Genomic DNA, 20,206 nt, shown 5'->3' with positions numbered 1-20,206 from the left:
GATTTTGAAGCAAAATGACCCGGACCACAAATCTGGCCACCCATTGCTGATTTTATGACTTTAGGTCATTTGGTCTCTCTGAGGCTCATTTCCTGTTTATAAAATAGGAGTGGTACCGCTTCTCTCATACGACTGTTACGAGGGCCTGGGCATACAGCGTGGGCTCCACCCATGCTTCTGGTTTTCACGGTCGCCATGAGCCTGGCCTGCCTGGGAGCTCGCCCCACAGCAGCTCAGCTCCATCACATAGGCTGGGCCCTGGCGGCGGCTCCAGGTGGGGCCACCAGGGGCCGTGACCAGAGCCGTGGGGGCCGTGCTGGACCCTGCCACGTGGTGACGCCTGCACAGCCAGGCTGGCAGTAAGGCCGTTCCTTTTGGGAGCTTGGCAAGTCAGCTTCAAGTTCTGCGGAGAGTAGGGGCCAGGCCCCGAGGCACTGCGCCCGGCCTCACGGCTGTACCCCCCCCCCGCACAGGTGGCCCTGATGAAGCAGATGCGGGAGGAGCAGCAACGGCGGCGGCTGGTGGAGACCAAGCGGACCCGGGAGATCGCGCAGCTCAGGAAGGAGCAGCGGCGGCAGGAGGTGAGGGCGCCGCCAGGCCCCGGCCTGTCTCCCCGCGCGCTGGCACCCCTCCTGACCACCCGGCCCGGCAGGCCGTCCTCGGCGGTGAGGAGGTGCTTGGAGGCGAGCGCAGCCCCTCGCGGGGAGGCAGGACAGCTGCGGGCGCCCAGCCTGGTCCCCGTATGGTTCCAAGCTGGGCCTGGAGCCCCGCGCCAGCCAGGACCCAGCACGCCAGCCGCAGCGTCCAGCCTGCGGAGAGGCCCGCGGGCCCAGCCCTCTACCCCAGGCTCCTTGCCCCTGCCCTGGTTGGGAGAAGAGGCCGAGAGACTTGCCCTCCGAATACCAGGTCCTCTTTCCCCACGACTTCTGGCTCCACAAGGCTCCCCTCCAGAGCCGGTGGGGCAGACCCGCCTCAAGGCTTGAGCGAGGGCTCCACCCGCTTCTCACCCCTAGTTTCAGATCCGAGCTCTGGAGTCCCAGAAGAGGCAGCAGGAAATAGTCTTGAGGAGGAAGACTCAGGAGGTGAGTGGGGGCCCCCGCCCAGCCCCCAGAGCAGCCCCCCTCCCGCCCCCACCGAGTGCTGACCCTGGGTTACCCCGTAGGGGCGCTGAAGCGGGGGGAGCCCAAGATGCCTGAGATGTCAGTTTTTAAAAAGAGAAGTCTCTTTTTTGTTCATTTCACATCGAAGACCCCTTGGCCCTTTCTCCGTCCTAAACCCAGGCCAGGACGGAGCGGCCCGTGTATTCTCCCTACCTAGCACCCCCAGGCTGGGCCTTTCTGTGAGCCTGGGAGCATCCCGCCCAGTGGGCCCCTGTCCTCTGGACCCCCAGGTTTCTGCACTGAGGCGTCTGGCCAAGCCCATGTCTGAGCGGGTGGCAGGGCGAGTGGGACCGAAGTCACCTATGCTGGACTCGGGGGCCGAGGTGTCAGCCAGCACCACCTCATCCGAGGCCGAATCGGGGGCCCGCTCCGTCTCCAGCATCGTGCGCCAGTGGGACCGCAAGATCAACCACTTCCTGGGGAGTCACCCCGCGCCCACCGTGCCTGGTGCCCGCCCTGCCAGGTGAGGAGGCCAGTGCCTGAGCGTTGGGGCCTGCGGGGTGGGGCCTCAGAGGCTCCAGGCGAGGGGCTCCGCACAGTGCAGAGGCTGAGAGTGGTCCCGCTCTGGCCCCCCCTACCTGTGCCCCCCCCAGAAAGAAGTTCCAGAAGAAGGGGCCCAGCCAGAGCTTCAGCAAGGCTGCCAGGCTCAAGTGGCAGTCGCTGGAGCGGAGGATCCTGGACATCGTCATGCAGAGAATGACCATTGTCAACCTGGAGGCCGACATGGAGCGGCTCATCAAGGTGGGCCCGCCCCTCCGTCCCCCCCCACCACTCTCCAGGCGTTGGGGGCGGCAGCCTGAGGCCTCGCCTGCCTCCCCAGAAAAGGGAGGAGCTCTCCCTCATGCAGGAGGCGCTGCGCAGGAAGCGGGAGCGGCTGCAGGCCGAGAGCCCCGAGGAGGAGAAGGGGCTGCAGGAGCTGGCGGAGGAGATCGAGGTGCTGGCGGCCAACATCGACTACATCAACGACAGCATCGGCGACTGCCAGGCCACCATCGTGCAGCTGGAGGAGACCAAGGTGCCCGGGGGCGGGTGGGCCGCACAGGCGTGGGCGGGGCGGCGGGCGGCCGGGTGACGCGCCCTCTGCCTCCCCATCCAGGAGGAGCTGGACTCCACGGACACATCGGTGGTCATCAGCTCCTGCTCCCTGGCTGAAGCCCGCCTCCTGCTGGACAACTTCCTCAAGGCGTCCATCGACAAGGTGGGCGGGCCGCTGGCCTCTCGGTGGACGGGCGCCTGCAGAGCCTGCCCTGGGCTGGAACACTCACGGCTGGCTACCCAGCTGTGTCACTCACGAGGGGACGCTGAAAAGCTGGGGTGATGGCTGGCCGTGTGGCTTTAATGAGGCAATGTGGCCAGGGGCTTGGTGTGGTCACCGCACACAGCAGGGCCTGAGCCTATGGAGGGGGAGGCAGCAGCTTGTGTGTGTGTGTGTGTCTGTCTGTGTGTCTGTGTATCTGTGTGTGTGTGTCTATGTGTATCTGTGTGTCTGTCTGTCTCTGTGTGTGTGTGTGTCTGCCTGTGTGTGTCTGTGTCTATGTGTCTCTGTGTGTCCATGTCTGTCTGTGTGTGTCTGTCTGTGTGTGTGTGTCTGTGTCCATGTCTCTGTGTGTCTGTGTGTGTCCGTGTCTCTGTGTGTGTGTGTGTGTGTGTGTGTGTGTGTGTGTGTGTGTGTGGTGGGGCAGAAGAAGCAGACAGATGGACGTGCTCCTCCCAGGGGTGGGGTTGGTGCCGGAACAGCAGGTGTGTCTCAGCTCCCATGCCCGCTCCGACAGGGCCCAGGCTGTGGGGTGGCTTCCTTCCCCTGGGGCTGTGCCTGCGGGGCGGCTCTGGACAGGGCAGGAGGAGACAGACGTAGCAGGCTCCTCCCCCCTCCCTCCCCCCGGGGAGCTCTCTCAGCTCTGCTCTCGGGAGGGTGTTCCTCTGCTGGGCTGCCGTGACCAGCATCGTGGTTGGGGGCCTAAACACACGGCTTCATCCCTCCCAGTCCCAGTGGCTGGAGGCCAGAGATGAGGTGCAGGCAGGGCTGGCGTCCTCGGAGCCTGTTTCCATGCCTTGCAGGCATTGCCTCCCCCTCCTGTGGTCGCCCCTCTGTGTGTCTGTGTCCTGACCTCCTATAAGGACACCGGTCACAGGGATTGGGGCCCCCCAGGGACTTCATTTTAATTCAATCATCTTTTTTGTGCATGCGTGCTAAGTCGCTTCAGCCATGTCCGCCAGGCTCCTCTGTCCGTGGGATTCTCCCGGCAAGAATACTGGAGTGGGTAGCCATGCCCTCCTCCTGGGGATCTTCCCAATCCAGGGGTCAAACCCATGTCTTTTAAACCTCCTGCATCTGCAGGCGGGTTCTTGGCCACTAGCACCACCTGGGAAGCCCTGATCATCTCTTAAAGCCCCTCATTTCCAAACGCAGTCCCCTTCTGAGGTCCTGGAGTTACGTCTGTGTTCGTGTCTGGGGACACTATACAGGCCACACGGGGAGCGTGCCCCCAGCGTGAATGTGGGGGAAGCCAAGGGTCCAGGGTGCGTCTTGGGCCTGTGACGGGTGCAGGGTGAGGGCTGGGAGCCCTTGAGGCTCTTGTGAGGTGCAGATGCTGGGAGGGCAGTGATGGGGGTCCCCATGGGCCCAGGGCGGGAAGGGTGACCCCAGGCCTCGCTGCTCATCCTCAGGGGCTGCAGGTGGCACAGAAGGAGGCACAGATCCGGCTTCTGGAGGGGCGGCTGCGGCAGACAGACATAGCAGGCTCCTCCCAGAACCACGTGCTCCTGGACGCCCTGCGGGAGAAGGCTGAGGCCCATCCCGAGCTGCAGGCTCTCATCCACAACGTGCAGCAGGGTACGGGCCCCCCGGGGCCCCAGACATCCAGGGCTCCCTCCCTCTCACCCCGGAGACCCTCGCTTCCCCAGCTCCCCAGAAGCCCCAATCTGACCCGAGGAACGGTGGGAGGGAGGCCGCCCTCCCCGCACTCCATTGGTTGGGGTCTCAGCCCCGGCTGCCTCCTCCCCCACAGAGAATGGCTATGCCAGCACAGACGAGGAGGTGTCCGAGTTCTCTGAGGGGAGGTGAGTTTCCAAGCCGAGAGGGGGCACGTGCCCTGGGCTGGGCCGAGGGCTGACCCGGGGCCTGGGGGCTCCCGGGGACCCACGAGTCTAAGTCCCGGGGAGCCAGAATCCCAGCTGTCAGCACCCTGACCCTCATTGGCTTCTCCCTTAGCTTCTCCCAGTCATTCACCATGAAAGGCTCCACCAGCCACGATGACCTCAAGTTCAAGGTGAGCCCCACTGGCAGGCAGACAGGCTGCTCCCCACAGCCTGGTCCCCGCCTTCCTGTGGCACGGCCCCCACCCCAGCCCCCACCTAGTACTGCCTCCAGCTGGGGTACGGGGGCCAAGAAGAGTCTCAGCTGGAACGGGGCGCGGGGGGTACCCGGGTTTGTGACCTGTGACAGCCCCTTCCTTCTGATGCGGGTGGAGTGACGTCACCACAGCCCAAGGCCCCGCCTTCAGAAATTCCCCTCTTCCTCACCAAACTGCCTCCAGCTCTGATCAGAGCCTCGCCCCGGATGTCCACTCACTGTGCACACAGGCCTGAAGTCAGGGAGTAGTTTCTAGGCTAGACTGAACCCCCAGTGGGACACGTTAGAGAGGGAAGGCAGAGCACTGGGACTCAGGAGCAGAGATGCGAGCGCAGCCTCTGGGTGCACCGAGGAGCCGGGGACGCCGGTCCACCTGGGCAGTTCTGCTTGCCAAGTCTAGGGTGGGAAGGGCATTCCTGTTGGTTCGGCTTCTCCAGACGCCCTGGGAGACCTGCCTGGGGGAAGTCTGCCGGGCCCTTCCGTCCACTCCTCTGCCTCTGGGTGGCAGCACCGTCTGCCCTGTGGAATTCCCCCCCTCCCCCTCCTGCACAACCACGTCGGGGCAGGTGGGTCCACCCAACCCTTCCTGTCACAGGGCGAGCCCAAGCTGTCCGCCCAGATGAAGGCTGTGTCGGCTGAGTGCCTGGGCCCCCCGCTGGACGTCTCCACCAAGAACATCACCAAGTCCCTGGCCTCCCTCGTGGAGATCAAAGAGGACGGCGTGGGCTTCTCGGTCCGAGACCCCTACTACCGGGACAAGGTCTCGCGGACCATCAGCCTGCCCACCAGAGGGAGCACTTTGTAAGGAGGGAGCGAGCGGTGGGAGGCGGGGGCGGGGGGCCGGCGCTGGGAGGTGGGTTCGGGCCTCACTGGGCCCTGTGTTCCAGCCCCCGACAGTCTCGCGGTGCGGAGACGTCCCCTCTGACCCGGAGGAAGTCCTACGACCGAGGGCAGCCCGTCAGGTGAGGGCGTGCACTCACCCTGCCGCAGGGTCCAGTCCCGTCTATACACTTTCGTCAGCCCCGCCCCCGCCGTGGCCCCTTCCCCGCTTTGCCGGCTGCAGCTCAGGAAATAACCTCCGTGAGCGCCTGAGGTGGTGGCCAAGGCCAAGGCTGAAAACTGCTGACTGCCGTGAGCTCGGTGTGGACGGCTTCGCAGGAGCCTGGACTGGTCTCGGGCCCAGCATGCCTCAGCCCCTCTCAGGGCCGTGGGTCCTTGGGAGGCCTCAGAGGCCTGTCCTGTGGGGAGAGCGAGAGAGTAAGGGCCCCAACTGCGCAGCCACTCCTGGGGCCCCTGGGGCTTCTGCAGGTCGCTGGATGCTTCTCCGGGATGTTTGGCGGCCTCCGCGGTCACTTGTGAAGCAGTGGAGGGCAGGGTGGCCTCGTGCACCTGCCTTGAGGGCAGGAGGATGTGCTCCAGTCCCTCCCTCTGGCCCAGCCCCTCCTCCGCACCCCCTAGCCCGTGGCCTTTGGTGGGAGGAGTTGCGGGACATCCGTGCACCTGGGGGACCCCAGAAACCATCCCGCCCCTGTGACAGGGTCAACACACTGGAGCCGCCGCGGGGTGGGGTGGGGGGTGCAGGCTGGACTCTGCAGAGGGAGCGAGGATGGGCCGCACCCGAGGACCACCTTCCAAAGAGAGAGGCCTTGGGTGTCGTGTCGTCACCTCACTGTGCAGCTGACTTAGTGATTCCCAAGCCACTGTTTCCGCAAAGTACAGGGCGGAGTACTTGAGGGCGTCAGGTCACAGCGTTTCCATCACCCCAGCATGTGATTTCTGCTGAAAGACACTTTATCTAATATATACCACTGACTCATTTTCCCTGGGTCGGGAAGATCTTTTGGAGAAGGCAATGGCAATCCACTCCAGTACTCTTGCCTGCAAAATCCCTATGGACAGAGGCACCTGGTAGGCTACAGTCCACGGGGTCGCAAAGACTCAGACACGACTGAGCAACTAAACTTTCATTAGCCCTGACCTCGGGGCCAGCAGCCCTCTATAGAGCTCATGACTGAAGGAAAGTTCATCTAACGGGCTTTCTCCATCAGTCGCGCCCCAGCTTCCTTGAACTCCGCACACCAGACTGCCCTGCAGCAGCTTTGGGGCCATTTAAGTCAGTGACATCACCAGCAAGAGCACAGAAATATGAATTGGAAAGGACACGTGTGTGCAGGGTGAGGAGGGCGGGGCCGCCTCTTTGGGGACATGTGCGCTTGGGGCCTCACGTCTGCAAATGATGGGGGAGGCCCGCAGATCTTGTTTGGGGCTGACACACGCGCCGTGATAAGCAAGGGATTCCCAGACTCGGAACCAGGTGGCCACCAGGCGGAAGGGGGGGCAGGTGGCCCACGGGCAACGATGCGGGTCCTGACGGCGGTACTCTGTCCTACTCGCCTGCCAGGTCCACAGACGTGGGGTTCACGCCCCCCTCGTCCCCTCCCACCCGGCCCCGCAACGACCGAAATGTCTTCTCTCGTCTCACCAGTAACCAGAGCCAAGGGTCCGCGCTGGACAAGTAAGGGCGGGAGCGGGGAGAGGAGTCGGAGGGGCGGGGTGGGGGGCGGTGAGGAGTTTGCGGGGGGGGTGGGGGCGGAGCCGGAGCCAGAGGCAGAGCGAGGAGTCTGGTGGCGGGGCGAGGCCGATTCCGAGGACCTGCCGGGGGCTGGGCTGGGGCGGGGCGAGGAGTCCGGGGCGGGGCGGGGCGGGGCGGGGCGGGGCGGGGCGGGGCAGGGCGAGGAGTCCGGGGGCGGGGAGGGGCGGGGCGAAGAGTCTGTGGGCGGGGCGGGGCGAGGAGTCGGGGCGGGGGTGGGGCGCTGAGTCGGGGTGGGGCAATGGGGCGGGGCGGGGCTCTGCAGGTGGGCCCTCGCCACGGAGCGCAGGCAGCAAGAGATCCTGCACACACTGTGCTGGCCCCACTCCATGCTGAACGTGGGCCCCTCCCGTCCCCAAGTGTTCGGGGGCCGCCGGAGAAGGCAGGAAGGAGGCCATGGGGCTGTAGCCGTGCTCCCTGGGGGCCTCCCCAGAACTGCTCGCCTGTCCCTTGTGCCTCTGATTCTTCTGAGGCTCCTTCCCCCAGCTTCAGTCGTGCCCCCTTCCCAGCGCTCATGCTCGGGGCCCCTTGGGGACTATCCCCACAGAAGGAGACCCTGTTACGGTCACACGGAGGGGTCAGTGCCCGCTGCTGACCGCCCCTGCTGGACGCTCACCTTCCAGTGTGATGGCCCCTAAGCTGCAGCCTGCTTGCACACACGCGACTCCACTAGCTGCGAGCCAGCCGTGAGGACCGTCTTCCCTGTATTATAAAGAGGAGATGAGGCTCACAGAGGTCAAGCTGGGCCCAGACCTGGGGCCTCTTGACACATGGGGATCTGCCTTGGGGAAGGGGGAGGCCTGGACCTCCCGTGCTCTCCTCTGTGCCCCCAACACTCCCGGGAACCCCCCCAACTCTGCAGCCCCAGTGGGCTCCTCTTGGCTCCTCTATCCTCTTAGATGGTGTGGGGGGCTGCTGTCCTTGGGGAGCCCAGGCTGCCAAGTGCTAGTCCTTGCCTGCATCCATATCTCCCCACAGAAATGCCCCTTCCTGGGTCAAAATACTGCTCCGCCTTTGACCCACTTTGTCTCCCCTTGTGGAAGGAAGGCACCAGCACACCAGCCAGGGTGCCCCCTACATACCAGACAGGGTGTCTCCCTGCCATAACACTCAGGGCACCCCCCCAACACAAACCAGGGAGCTGCACACACCAACCAGGACGCCCCCGTGCCAACCAGGGCACCCTCACACCCAGCAGAGTGCCACCCATACCAACCAGGGTGCCACTCACACCAGTCAGTTTGACCCCACATAACAGCCAGGGAGAGAACTACACACACCAGCCAGGGTGCCCTTGCCAGTGAGGTGTCCCCCACATTCCATCCAGGGTGCCCCCACATACCAGCCAAGGTGCCCCCACACCAGCCAGGGTGCCTCCTCATCAGCCAGTGTGCCCCCCCACATAACAGCCAGGGCACCCCCACATGAGTCAAGGAGCTGTGCATACCATCTAGGGTGCCCCCCCACCAGCCAGGTGCCCCCTCACCAGCCAGACACCTCCACATCATCCAGGGCAGGAAGCCTCTAAGCCTTGACAGTCACAGTTCCTTTTCAGCAGCTCTGGGTGGACCTGGCATCCCAGCCCTGTCCTGTCCTGTCTGGTGGCCCTGGTGTCAGGCCCACATATGTACAGAGCCAGCTCCTGGGCGTTGTCCAGGCTCCCGGGTACAGCGAGTTTGGGGGTCAGCAGGTCCCTGCTGGGAGAGGGCAGCTCCTGGGCAGGGTGAGAGCAGTCACCGAGTTGCTCCAGGGGGCAAGGGGCCCCCAGCTTGTGAGGCAGCCAAGAGCCTGGGACCAGCAAGGCCTGTCTCCCCCGAGGCCCCTCCCTACCCCCACCCTATTAGCTGGGGGCACCCCCGGCCCCCAGGCCGGCCCCCTCCCCGCTGCCCTCAGCAACCCCTCTCCTCTCCTCCCGCCCCCCTCGGAGAATAACCGCCCTCTGACCGCCCCACGCTGCTGCCGCTCGCTCCCTCGTGTGTGTCCCCTCCCCCTAATCCAGCTAATTTTCTGCCCCCAGGTCTGATGACAGCGACTCCTCTTTGTCGGAGGTCCTGAGGTACACACAGAATGGCTCACTGCTCCCTCTCCCCCCGCCCCACACCCTGGCCTCAGCATGCGGCCCCTCCCCCCGTGACTCCCCCAGACCCCCTCTTGCCTTCTCACCCCGGCTCCTCCCTCGTGGGTGCTTCGTGGCCTCTGACTGTGCCAGGCTGGAGCTGGGGGCTCGGGGAGGGCGTGGCTGCTGGTGCCTTGTCACTGGGTGGGAGGGGTAGGCACGGGAGCCTGGGGCGCCGGACGCCAAGAAAGGCCTGGTGGTGCTAGAGGGGTCAGACCTTATCCGTTGGGTCAGGGGCTTGCTCGTGACCTTGGTCCTGAGCCAAGAGTGCCCCTGACCACGTCTCCTGGCCCAAGGACCAGGCATACCAGGAGACTGTCCCCTAGCCAGCCCTGTGAAGCCCCCCAAGGCAGAGCAGGTCCCTGGACCAGGTGGGCCTGAGGCCCCTGCTGGGAAAGGGCCCCCCGCCCCAGGGCTGAGGCTCCCCTATACCTCCCACCTGGGGGGACGCTTCTGTAACCCGCCCCCCAGAACTCTCTCTTGGAAGGAGGGTTATGCTTTTACTGTGTGGTTTTCCCGTAAGCTGGCTGCCTGGAGCTCCTTCCCTGGCCATGCAGCTGGGCCAAAACAGAAGCAGCGAGCTGGGGTGGGTGAGGTGGGGGGCTGTGCATGTGTGTGTGACGCCTAGGATGGCCAGGCCCTGGCTGACCGCTGTCCTCGGGGTGGGCTGGCAGAGTCTGGGGCTTTGTCAGCAGCTGCAGGCAGGGCAGGACATGGGTCCCGTCGGATGCTCTCAGCCACAGCATCCCCGTCACGGTGGCGCTCTCTTTGGAGAGGGCAGACGTGCTTTCAGACATGCACATACCTGGGCTGGGGGCCTGTTCCCAGAGACCCCCGCTGAGAACAAGCTCTTCCTCCTCAGGGCCTCCGGAGGCTGGGGTGTAGCCGGATCCCTGGGCCCGCTCAGGACAGGCCTCCTCCGTTGGCTCGCAAGCAGGCAGGGCCGCTCCAGCCCAGCGTAGCTACTCGCAGAGGGGCCAGGGCGTCCTTCCCATGGCGCTGAGCAGGCTATGTGAATGGCAGTCACTGGCCTGATCATGCCGGTCCCACCAGGCGTGTGTGCACACCTGCACACATGTCCATCTCTGCAAGGGCCAGACAGCCTGTGCGCCCCCCGTCTGCACACCCCCCACCCTCCCTGGGGTCACTGAGGTGGCGGAGGAGCCCCCCCGGCTCTAGGGCCTCTCCCACCCGGCTCTGGCCTGGAGGTGTCTGTGCCTCGGGTTCTGGGTCAGGCAGGGTGGCAGGGGCCTCCCTGCGGGCAGGGCCCCGCTGTTGTGACCCCTGGCCAAGCCCGGTTGGTCTAGCTCCCCGGGCGTGTTCAGCACGGCGACTGAGAAGCCGCACCACACGTCCTTGCCTTCGTGGCTCTCGGACTCCAGGGGCAGTACCTGAGGCCCCAGAGCCCCTGCGCGTGCCCTGTACCCAGGAGCCTCGCTTGGCCTGGCCGCAGCCCCGGGCTGACGGGCACCTCTCTCCCTCTCTCCCGGGAAGGGGCATCATCACCCCGGTCGGAGGAGCCAAGGGCTCCAGGACGGCCCCGCTGCAGTGCGTCTCCATGGCTGAGGGCCACACCAAGCCTGTGCTCTGTGTGGACGCCACGGATGAGCTGCTCTTCACAGGCTCCAAAGGTGGGTGGGACCCAGGCTGGCCCCGTGGGCTCAGGGTCTCCCAGCTGCCTGCTCCCTCTGCCCGAGACTGCAGCCAAGGAGATGAGAACCTGCTCCTGTCGGGGCTCAGGGCTCCCCCACCCCAGGCCTCCCCTCCTAGCTGGCCCTGGGGGCTCCACCCATACCTGCCTCCTGAACGCCCGGAAGCGTGTGTTCACGTCTGCACCCTCCTCCACACCCGCCCCGGCACTTGGGGCCCCGCGTTTCCCATGGTGACAGTCCCAGCAACAGAAGAGGCTGCCTGCCAGCAGAAAGCAGCTGTGTTATACCCACAGACCTGCATGGCAGGAGGGAGAGCTGCGAGTCTAGGTGAGGCTGCTGGGCCCGGGGTTTTTCCCGAGGTTCGCTTGCCCCTGCTGGCTCACTGGCCAGTGGGTGGCACGTGGCGAGCTTTACTGTAGGCCCAGCCCCTCCGCAGTGCCCGCTGGGCCCCTGTCAGGAGCAGGCATGAGCCCGTGTTGACCCCCCAGACCGGGAGCGCCTCCTCTGGGTGTCTCTGGACACCTCTGCCAGCCTTGGCGGCCCTGTGGGGTGTGGGTATGTGACGCGGCGGTCCCCGCTTCCCCTTAGATCGCAGCTGTAAGATGTGGAACCTGGTAACGGGCCAGGAGATCGCGGCTCTGAAGGGTCACCCCAACAACGTGGTCTCCATCAAGTACTGCAGCCACTCGGGGCTCGTGTTCTCCGTGTCCGCCTCCTACATCAAGGTGTGGGACATCCGAGACTCGGCCAAGTGCGTCCGGACGCTCACGTGAGTTCCCCCCGCCGGGCTGTTGGGGCTGGGGTGGGAGCCAGGGCCCGGCCCGCCCGGCGGGCGCACCCCCAACCCCGCCTCTCTCCCTCACACGCAGGTCCTCGGGCCAGGTGGTCTCGGGGGACGCCTGCGCGGCCGCATCCACCCGCACGGTGTCCAGCGGGCAGGGGGAGCACCAGATCAACCAGATCGCCCTCAGCCCGGCGGGCAGCATGCTCTACGCCGCCTCGGGGAATGCCGTCCGCATCTGGGAGCTCAGCAGGTGGGGGGCCCGGGGAGGGCGGGGGGGGCAGGTGACCCCCGGGTGGCAGGACCTCACTGCTCCCCCAGCCCCCAGGACCCTGGCCAGCGTGTTCACCTGGAGCCGACCCCTGTCCCACCCCAGGGTCCCCCCGCTTCATCCCCCCAAGCTGGGCATCTCCACCCCTGCAGGTTCCAGCCTGTCGGCAAGCTGACTGGCCACATTGGCCCTGTGATGTGCCTGACGGTCACCCAGACTGCCAGCCAGCATGACCTGGTGGTGACTGGCTCCAAGGACCACTACGTTAAGGTACCAAGACGGCCTTGACCTTGAAGCCGGGTTCGGGGGATGGGCCCTCTTCCGCTCTCCCCACCTTGGCCCTCCCCTCCGCTGCCTTGGGACTCAATGAAAAATAATGTGACTCCTGGGGCTTTATACTGAACAGTCCCTCCCAGGGAGCAAGGTCTGCAGGAGGGAGATTGCAGCGTGATTTTGTAAATGGTGGGAAAACCCGCAGAGCTGGGAGCAGGGCGACTGTCGGCCTGAGGAACACAAGAGCGCAGTCTGCACTGACGATCTTTGCTCCTTGGTTGCGTCGCTGCAAACAGGTTCAAAGTCAGAGGCTGCAAAGCAGAAGATAAACAGGGTAGAGGGCTCATGACGAATATTTCAGGTGCAAGTAGTACTATATTTATTTATTAAAAAGTAAGAGACCTTAATAGGAGACTCACCCCCCAGACCCATGCTGAGTCAGTCTCCCTGCCCCCAGTCCCCATCCCCCGGGAGCCCCTCTCCACCCTGAGTGCCGGCCTGGGGGACCTCGAGCTGGCCCCCTGGAGGCGGGGGGTGGGGGTGGCCCGGGACTCCCTCCAGCCCTTCCTCTGCAGATGTTCGAGCTGGGCGAGGGCGTGACGGGCACCATCGGGCCCACCCACAACTTCGAGCCCCCGCATTACGACGGCATCGAGTGTCTGGCTATCCAGGGGGATGTCCTGTTCAGTGGCTCCCGCGACAACGGCGTTAAGAAGTGGGACCTGGAGCACCAGGAGCTCGTGCAGGTGTTGAAGGCTGGAGAGGCTGGCCCTGGGGAGGGCTTGGGGCCCTTGCACCCAGAGCCAGAGCCCCCAACGCCTGCTGAGTCTATACCCTCTTCCCCTGCTGCCCCCAGCAACCTCTCCAGAGCCCCCACCCTCCTCAGGCAGCCCCTCTAAGGAAGGGTCTGCTCTCAGCCCCGTCTGACCAGTTACCCCCTTTCCTTCCGACCCTTCTGAGGTCGTGTGGGGCCTCTTCAGTGGTGTGGGGCCTCAGGTTTGAGCCCGGGAGAGGGGCTGAAGGACCCATCTCGGAACCCTGCAGAGCCTGGCTCCTGGGCCCTGAGATGCTGCCTGCCCCCTGCCCCCCAGGGGACTCTAGCGTCCCTGGGACAGGGTCCCCACTCCCCACCCTTACGGCTCGCTCCTTCCCTAGCAAATCCCCACAGCACACAAGGACTGGGTATGCGCCCTGGCCTTCGTCCCGGGCCGCCCCATGCTTCTGAGCGCCTGCCGTGCGGGTGTCGTCAAGGTCTGGAACGTGGACAACTTTACGCCCATCGGTGAGATCAAAGGCCACGACAGCCCCATCAACGCCGTCTGCACCAACAGCAGGCATATTTTCACCGCCTCCAGGTGGGTGCCAGGCAGGGGGGCGCTCCACTCTTGCTCCCAGCCTCTCCCGGGCGGGCGGGCAGGCGTGGGCCCAGCGCCCAGTGCAGACCCCACAGCACCCCTGCCCCCTACCTTCCTTTCCAGGGCACCGCCTAGGGGTGGGGCTGGGCATGCTGGGCCCCAGCCAGGACTCCCCGCTTGCCTCCCGTTCCTCAGCCCCTGGAGCACCCACCCCCCGCCCCAGCGCTGGTCCCATCCAGGGATGCCCAGCCCTGTCCCGTGGGCAGCCGCTCAGACGGCCTCTTCTTTCTCCTTCCTGTTCCGACCTCGTCTCTTCTCTCCGCCTCCCCCTTCCTGCCCGACAGTGACTGCCGGGTAAAGTTGTGGAATTACGTCCCTGGACTCACCCCCTGCCTCCCGCGCCGAGTCCTGGCCATAAAGGGCCGCGCCACCACCATGCCCTGACCCCGCTCCCCTCCCCTCCCGTCTCCCCGACCCTCATCTCCTCTCTCTCCTCCTCCCCTCTCTCCTCTTTCCTCTTTCTCCACTTCGATCTGAGCTGCTTCTTAACGGTATGAGATTGGTTTTCTCTAGCCCCATACCCTGCCTGCCCGAGATTGCCATGCCCGCCCCCCTTCCTTCCTTCTGAGCATGGACGGGGCACAGACCCCCAGGAGAGGGGTGCCAGGTGGCAGAGAGCAGAGGGGGGCGTTCAGGCCCGGACAGGACAGAACACAATAGTGACAAGAGAGCCTCCTGTTGGGCCGCGGTGGCCACAGGCCCCTCTCCCTGCCCAGCGCCCGCCCCCCACCCCCCGCAGCCACCGTCGCCCTGGGTGACCCCTGGACCTGGGTCCCGGCCACACCTGGAGAGTTGGGGACTCCAGCCCGTCCTTCATGCGGGGGTGCCTGGCCAGGCCCATGGCAAGAATTGACCGCCCTCTCTCACTCTACCCAGTGACCTGACCGTGAAGTTCTGGAGCGCCCGGCGCCTGCCCAGCGGCCCCCACTAGCAGTGAGGTCAGAGGACGCCCACCCCTCGGCCCAGCAGCCTGGACACAGGAGGGGACAGAGGGTGTGGCCGATGGGTGTGGCCCCTCCTGCCCCCCGCCCCCACCTTCCCACGAGATACTGTCGCCCGCATCCACCACCTCTTGGGCATAGGGCGGTCGGGGAGGAAATCAAGCTGTGAAGCCAAAGGGCGATTCGCCCTGTTTCTCCCTCCTCCTGGCCCTGAATTCCATTGGCCAGCTGGCCACCCCCTTCTTCCAGCCTTGGCCAGGGGACTCCTGTCGGAGTGGTAAGGCGGCCCCTGCCAACCAGGCCTCCCCTCCACCCCCCGGCCCAGCCACTGCACCTGCCTCTGAGCCCAGAAAGACAGCCCTCAGGTAACCATGCAGACCAGGTGCGGGCAGCTAGCCCTGCAGCTGACCTCTGCCCTCGGCCACCAGTGGCCGCTCCCCGTGGACCCCGGTGATTCCTTGGGTCCCTTTCTGACAGTCTCAGCGGAGCTGCCGGAAAGATTCCTTTGGGGAGGCGGTCAGAATGCTTCAGTTGTTTACGTGGTCTTATTTTTACTTTTGCGGTCGCCTCCTGGAAAACTGACCTGAAGTTCCTCCCAAATGTTCATTCCCGCAGCTGTCGGGGCCAGGATTCCAGCGCCCGGCGGGGCGGGCTCTCCGCCTGCTCTGCAGAGCAGGGCGGTGCCCCAGGGGGCTCTGCAGCCTGGGCCTGTCCCCACCTCAGTGGGGGGCTGCTCTCGGACCCCACCCCCAGACACCGGGCGCCTCCGCCTCCGTGCCTTCCTCCGCGGGGCTGGGCGCCCACCCGCGCAACCTTACACCAGCCGCGCCCACAGGGGTCTCCTCGCTCGTGGGGCCTCCCGTCCATGGCCCCCACTCCCTGAGCCCCATGCGGGCCACACAGAAGCAGCTCGGAAGACCGTCCACCAGGAAGGGGCTCGGCCCCCATCCCCGCTCGTCCCCCCCAGCCTGGCAGCGCCCGGGGCCTCCCCGCCCCGAGGGGCCAGCAGTGAGGCCGAGTCTGCTGAGCTGCTCTTTCCTGGGGGCTGGGCCCCCCGCTCCTGAGATGTCCCTCTTTTCTTTTTCCTTTTCCATGCATTTTTCTGACGCTGACCTGGCCTTGTGCTTCCTGGCCTCAGTCTAGGGGGCCGGGAGCCCCAGCTCTGTCCAGAGAACACCGTGACCTTTGGGTCTTCAGGAGGCGGCCCTCGGCGCCCCTCCCCATGCGGTCAGGGCCCGGCACTCGGGGAGGAGGGAAGGAGGACAGGGCCTCGCCCTGCTGCACAGAGCTGCCCCCCAGCTGAGAAAGCCGTCCCACTGTGAGCGGCCCCGGCTGGACTCGGGGCAGACGTCGGGGAGCAGTCGTGCAGCGCTGGGGCAGCGCCTTCAGGACTGGAAGCCCCTCCTGCTGGGCCCCCCCGGGGCACTGGGAGCCCCATCCGCCACTGCGAAGTGGACACCGAGAAGCCGCCCCTCCGTCTACCCGCTCAACAGAAAGCTCAACCTTGCGACCTGTACCCGAGAATACGCATGACTGTTTACAGACTGTAGAAATACAAAAGACTGGCTGCCCTCGCCTGGGGCCTGGACTGTGGCTGCAAGCCTGTCCTTGCTCGAGGGGGGCCCATTAGAGGTGCTCGGCGTCCCTGCCCGCCTATGTCCCGCTGTTGCCGACGAGTCCGCTACCTCATGGCGGGCTGGCTCTGCAGTCCTGGCGGGAAGCCCTGACTCTGGGGTTTTGGGAGCAGGAGGCCCCATGGCCCTCCCTGCACAAGCTTTCTAGGTATGGAAGCACAAAGCGGTTGAGATGAGAGCACAAGGCAGGGCTGGCGGCTGGCGACCTGGGCAAGCCTGCCAGGAGGTTGCGCCCCGGGGAGCGCCAAAAAGGCCCGCTCCCACTGGGCTCAGGCACAGCCTGTCCCCCTTCCAGGGCTCATCCTGTGCTGCTGCCCCTCTGAGCCATCCCAAGCCTTGAGGCCGGCCCTGCAGGCAGGCCGCGTCGGAGGGCTGGAGCCCAGAGTGGCACCCTCTTCCCCCCATGTCCTGAATCTTTGAATGCCTGACCCCAGCCCTCCTGACGAGCTTGGTTCCCCCCGCCCCCCACCCCGGGCCGAGCCCTGGAACAGCTTTAGCAGCTGGTCGGTGAGCTCCCTGAATGGGCCGTCTTCTGGCCTTCTCAGTCCGGTCCAGGGCCCAGACCTCGGCTTTCAGCATCCCCAGGCCAGCGTCTCTTCTGTCAGTGGGGCTGGCTCCTCTGAGGCGGCCAGAAGCCCCCAGGCACACCTGGCATCACGTCCAGAGCTTGCCGGGGGAGGGAGGCTGAGAGCCGAGGCTGGCTCGCCCCGAGCCTCTGAGGCGGTCAGGGAGCCACCATTTGGGAAGGGCCGCCTGTGGGTCGGGGTGGGGAAGGGGGAGGTCTGGCCCTGCTGCCTGCCCGCGAATTGAAAGCACAAAGCGCTGGAGGGGCCTCCTTGTGCCGCCCAGCGGGGGAGGCGCCCCAGGCGGCTGCTGTGAAGTCAGGGATTCCTGGCCTCTCCTGCCCTTCGTGGGGGGGGGGGGGTGCCCAGGCTGCCGGCATCCTCTGAATTGGTCTGGGCCGGGTGCGGGCACACCCCCTGGTCTTTGAGCCTCGCCTCACCCGCAGTGCCGGAGCCTAGAGCTCCTTCCCACCAAGGTGGCCCAAAGCCAGCTCCTCGGTCCCTTTGCACCACCCCGCCCCCAGCAAAGGAAACAATGCCGAGCTCAGCTGGGCATGGCCTCCGGGCCAGGCTCAGGAGCCAGGGCTTGGCCGGTTCTCCCCGGGAGCCCTCCTCTCCTGCTCTCAGGCCCTCCCCTGCCTTCTGCTGCACAGGCACAGAGCCCGCAGTAAAGTTCTCACTTCTGAAGCATTTTTGCTCTCCTCCTCCACCACCCCCGGGGCTCAGAGGGCACTCCGGCCCCCACAGCTCCCTGGTCCAGCCCTCTGAACACCTGTCCTGAGGGCCCTGCGGGGAGCCAAGGGTCAGAGAAGACCCCTGCCCCACCCACCAGCTCTTTTCTAGGCATCCCCTGCCGGGGCGCAGGGCTGTGTTTGGCTCAGCTCCTCCGCTGGGTGGTCGCACAGGTGTATGTATGCTTTGTATGCTGGCCAATGACTGTACATAGTGTATGAAAGTTATTTAAGCTCATGCTGTACATTTCTGTTCCCAGACAGGATGTGAGTGTTCGAAGAAGCTGTCGTGAATAAAACTCGAGTGGCCATTGTCCGTGATGTAACACTGAGGGCCGCGGACATTGAGCGGGTGGTCATTCCCCAGCTTAGAGGGCGGGGGCCTGGCCTCTGGGCTGGGCCCAGCATGAGGGTCACTGCACATGTAGTGGGCTGAGGGCCCACCGAGGGAGCTGTACCCCCTCCCCAAGCCTCCCTGGACCCCCTCCTGGGACGGGCGTGGAGCTAGAGCGGGGCCGTGTGCTTCTGAACAGTGCCTGCTCCATTCCTGACACTGTTCCCGGCATCGTCCATCAGACAGTCACGACCTGTGTGACAGGTGCTGTTGGTGCTTTCTGAAGTGAGAAGAGTCTCAGAGAGGAAGTGGCTTGCCGGCGTCCTGCTCTTGAGGAGCCTGCAGGGCTGGCCCTCATCCTGTCCCTGGGGTGGAAGGTGACCCCACACTCAGACGGAACGAGGATGAGACAAACGGTCAGGTTCGAGAACGGCTCCCTCGGGCTTGATGTTGGCCTCCAGATCAGGGCTTCTAAGTCTCATCTTCCCTTTTCTTCCCTCGACTACCTTAAAGCGCCTCTGTGTAGGCACACTTACGCTCAGCCGTGTCTGACTCTGCAACCCCGTGGACTGCAGCCCGCCAGGCTCCTCTGTCCATGGGGATTCTCAGGCAAGAATACTGGAATGGGTTGCCATTTCCTTCTCCAGGGGATCTTCTGACCCGGGGGTCAAATCCAAGTATCTTGCATCTCCTGCATCGGCAAGCAGATTCTTAGCCACCGAGCCACCAGGCTCTGCCTCTAAGTCCCATTCAGTTAGTTCAGTCGCTCGGTCGTGTCTGACTCTTGGCGACCCCATGGGCTGCAGCACGCCAGGCCTCCTCGTCCATCACCAACTCCCAGAGTTCACTCACTCACGTCCATCCAGTCGGTGACGCCCTCCAACCATCTCATCCTCTGTCTTCCTCTTCTCCTCCCACCTTCAATCTTTCCCAGCCTCAGGGTCTTTTCAAATGAGTCAGTTCTTCGCATCAGGCGGCCAAAATATTGGAGTTTCAGCTTCAGCATCAGTCCTGCCAATGAATATTTAGGACTGATTTCCTTTAGGATGGACTGGTTGGATCTCCATGCAGTCCAAGGGACTCTCAAGAGTCTTCTCCAACACCACAGTTCAAAAGCATCAATTCTTCAGCACTCAGCCTTCTTTACAGTCCAACTCTCACATCCATACATGTCTACTGGAAAAGTCATAGCTTTGACTAGACAACCTTCGTTGGCAATATCTCTGGTTTTTAATATGCTGTCTAGGTTGGTCATAGCTTTTCTTCCAAGGAGCACACATCTTTTAAAAGTAGGAAGTCAAAAAAAAAAAAAAAAGTAGGAAGTCAAGAGTTACCAAGCCCCATTATTTTGAACTAAAAGCTCTATTTTTAACGTAAAGACATCTATGAGATGCCGAACAACCCTGTAACATGCTCATCACCCTGGAAGGCATAGTTGTTCCTTTAAAACTGAGGTGCCCCCGAGCCTAGAGCTCACCAGGTCCTGTCTGTTGCCAGGTTCCCCAGGCCTCAGTGATGCTCCTCTAGCCCCGGACTCTGTACTTCAGAGTCCACGCCCACCCCCCTCCCCACCGCTGCCCTGCCCCTCCTCTGGGTACGGTTCTCTACTTTGTCCGGCTCAGCTCTAATGGAAACATGTCAAGAATAGATTTATTGAGATGTAATTCCTGGACCACAAAGTTTGCCCTCTTTGGGGGGAAGGGTGCTGCCTTCAGTTGGTTTCTGTCTGTATTCCCTCTCGGTGGCTTGCAGCCACAGATGCTGAGCAAACACTTAAAGAGTGAGCATGGGAACGAAGGAAGGAAGAAAGAAGAGCGATCTTGGTGAGAGGCGTGAGGAGATGGAACAGACCATCTAAACCTGCCTTTCCCTTTTGGAAACCACACATCACCACACCAACCCCTACCACGCCAGGCGCACCGGCAGCGAGGCTAGGGCCTGTCAGCAGCTTCCGCACTCCCGGGCTATCTCAAAGCTTTCCTTTCTGATGTTTGTATTAAGACAAGGGTGTCTCTCTGCTTTGTTTTGCAAATACAAATCCAAGCTGCGCTGTCAGCCTGCACAGGCCCTGCTGCTGAGCCAGACCCACAGCTGGTGATGGGCTGGTGGCGGGAGCGTGTGTCTGCAGGAGGCAAAGATGCTGTGGTCAGAAAGAGGTCATCCCTGGGAGGCTTCTGGTCCTCAGGTGGAAGGGGCCTGGAAAGCAGGGGGGAATCCTGAGCCACTGATAGAGACGCATGCCCCCAGCCCTGGGGTGGGGGGCAGGTAGGGAGCCTCCCCACCCTGGGGGGTAGCGCTGGCTCCTGGCTGGTTGATGGAGCCCCACCCAGGCCACCTCCCACCCGGTCTCGCCCCACCCTTGCTCCCCACAGACTGTTTTTCACAGAGGATCT

At 64.2% G+C, this 20,206-nt stretch overlaps 1 protein-coding gene across 1 annotated transcript in view; it reads left to right on the top strand.

The window, feature by feature from the left end:
- Positions 1-17,737, top strand: part of KIF21B (kinesin family member 21B) — a 30,828-nt gene extending 13,091 nt beyond the window's left edge. Inside the window, exons 15-34 of the mRNA XM_068985801.1 lie at positions 474-581; positions 1,014-1,082; positions 1,391-1,623; positions 1,754-1,901; positions 1,981-2,175; positions 2,257-2,358; positions 3,828-3,993; positions 4,169-4,220; positions 4,372-4,429; positions 5,108-5,313; positions 5,400-5,474; positions 6,914-7,027; positions 9,120-9,158; positions 10,713-10,849; positions 11,459-11,639; positions 11,740-11,904; positions 12,075-12,192; positions 12,771-12,941; positions 13,351-13,550; positions 14,487-17,737. Of these exons, the coding sequence (XP_068841902.1) occupies positions 474-581; positions 1,014-1,082; positions 1,391-1,623; positions 1,754-1,901; positions 1,981-2,175; positions 2,257-2,358; positions 3,828-3,993; positions 4,169-4,220; positions 4,372-4,429; positions 5,108-5,313; positions 5,400-5,474; positions 6,914-7,027; positions 9,120-9,158; positions 10,713-10,849; positions 11,459-11,639; positions 11,740-11,904; positions 12,075-12,192; positions 12,771-12,941; positions 13,351-13,550; positions 14,487-14,541 (2,592 nt within the window). The 3' untranslated portion in view covers positions 14,542-17,737. The remainder of the gene's footprint in view (positions 1-473; positions 582-1,013; positions 1,083-1,390; positions 1,624-1,753; positions 1,902-1,980; positions 2,176-2,256; positions 2,359-3,827; positions 3,994-4,168; positions 4,221-4,371; positions 4,430-5,107; positions 5,314-5,399; positions 5,475-6,913; positions 7,028-9,119; positions 9,159-10,712; positions 10,850-11,458; positions 11,640-11,739; positions 11,905-12,074; positions 12,193-12,770; positions 12,942-13,350; positions 13,551-14,486) is intronic.
- Positions 17,738-20,206: the final 2,469 nt, after the last annotated feature.

Source organism: Capricornis sumatraensis, chromosome 14, assembly GCF_032405125.1.
Source record: "Capricornis sumatraensis isolate serow.1 chromosome 14, serow.2, whole genome shotgun sequence".
Lineage (NCBI taxonomy): Eukaryota > Metazoa > Chordata > Mammalia > Artiodactyla > Bovidae > Capricornis > Capricornis sumatraensis.
The sequence above is the reverse complement of the archived record's forward strand: the minus strand, read 5'-3'. Positions and strand labels throughout refer to the sequence as shown.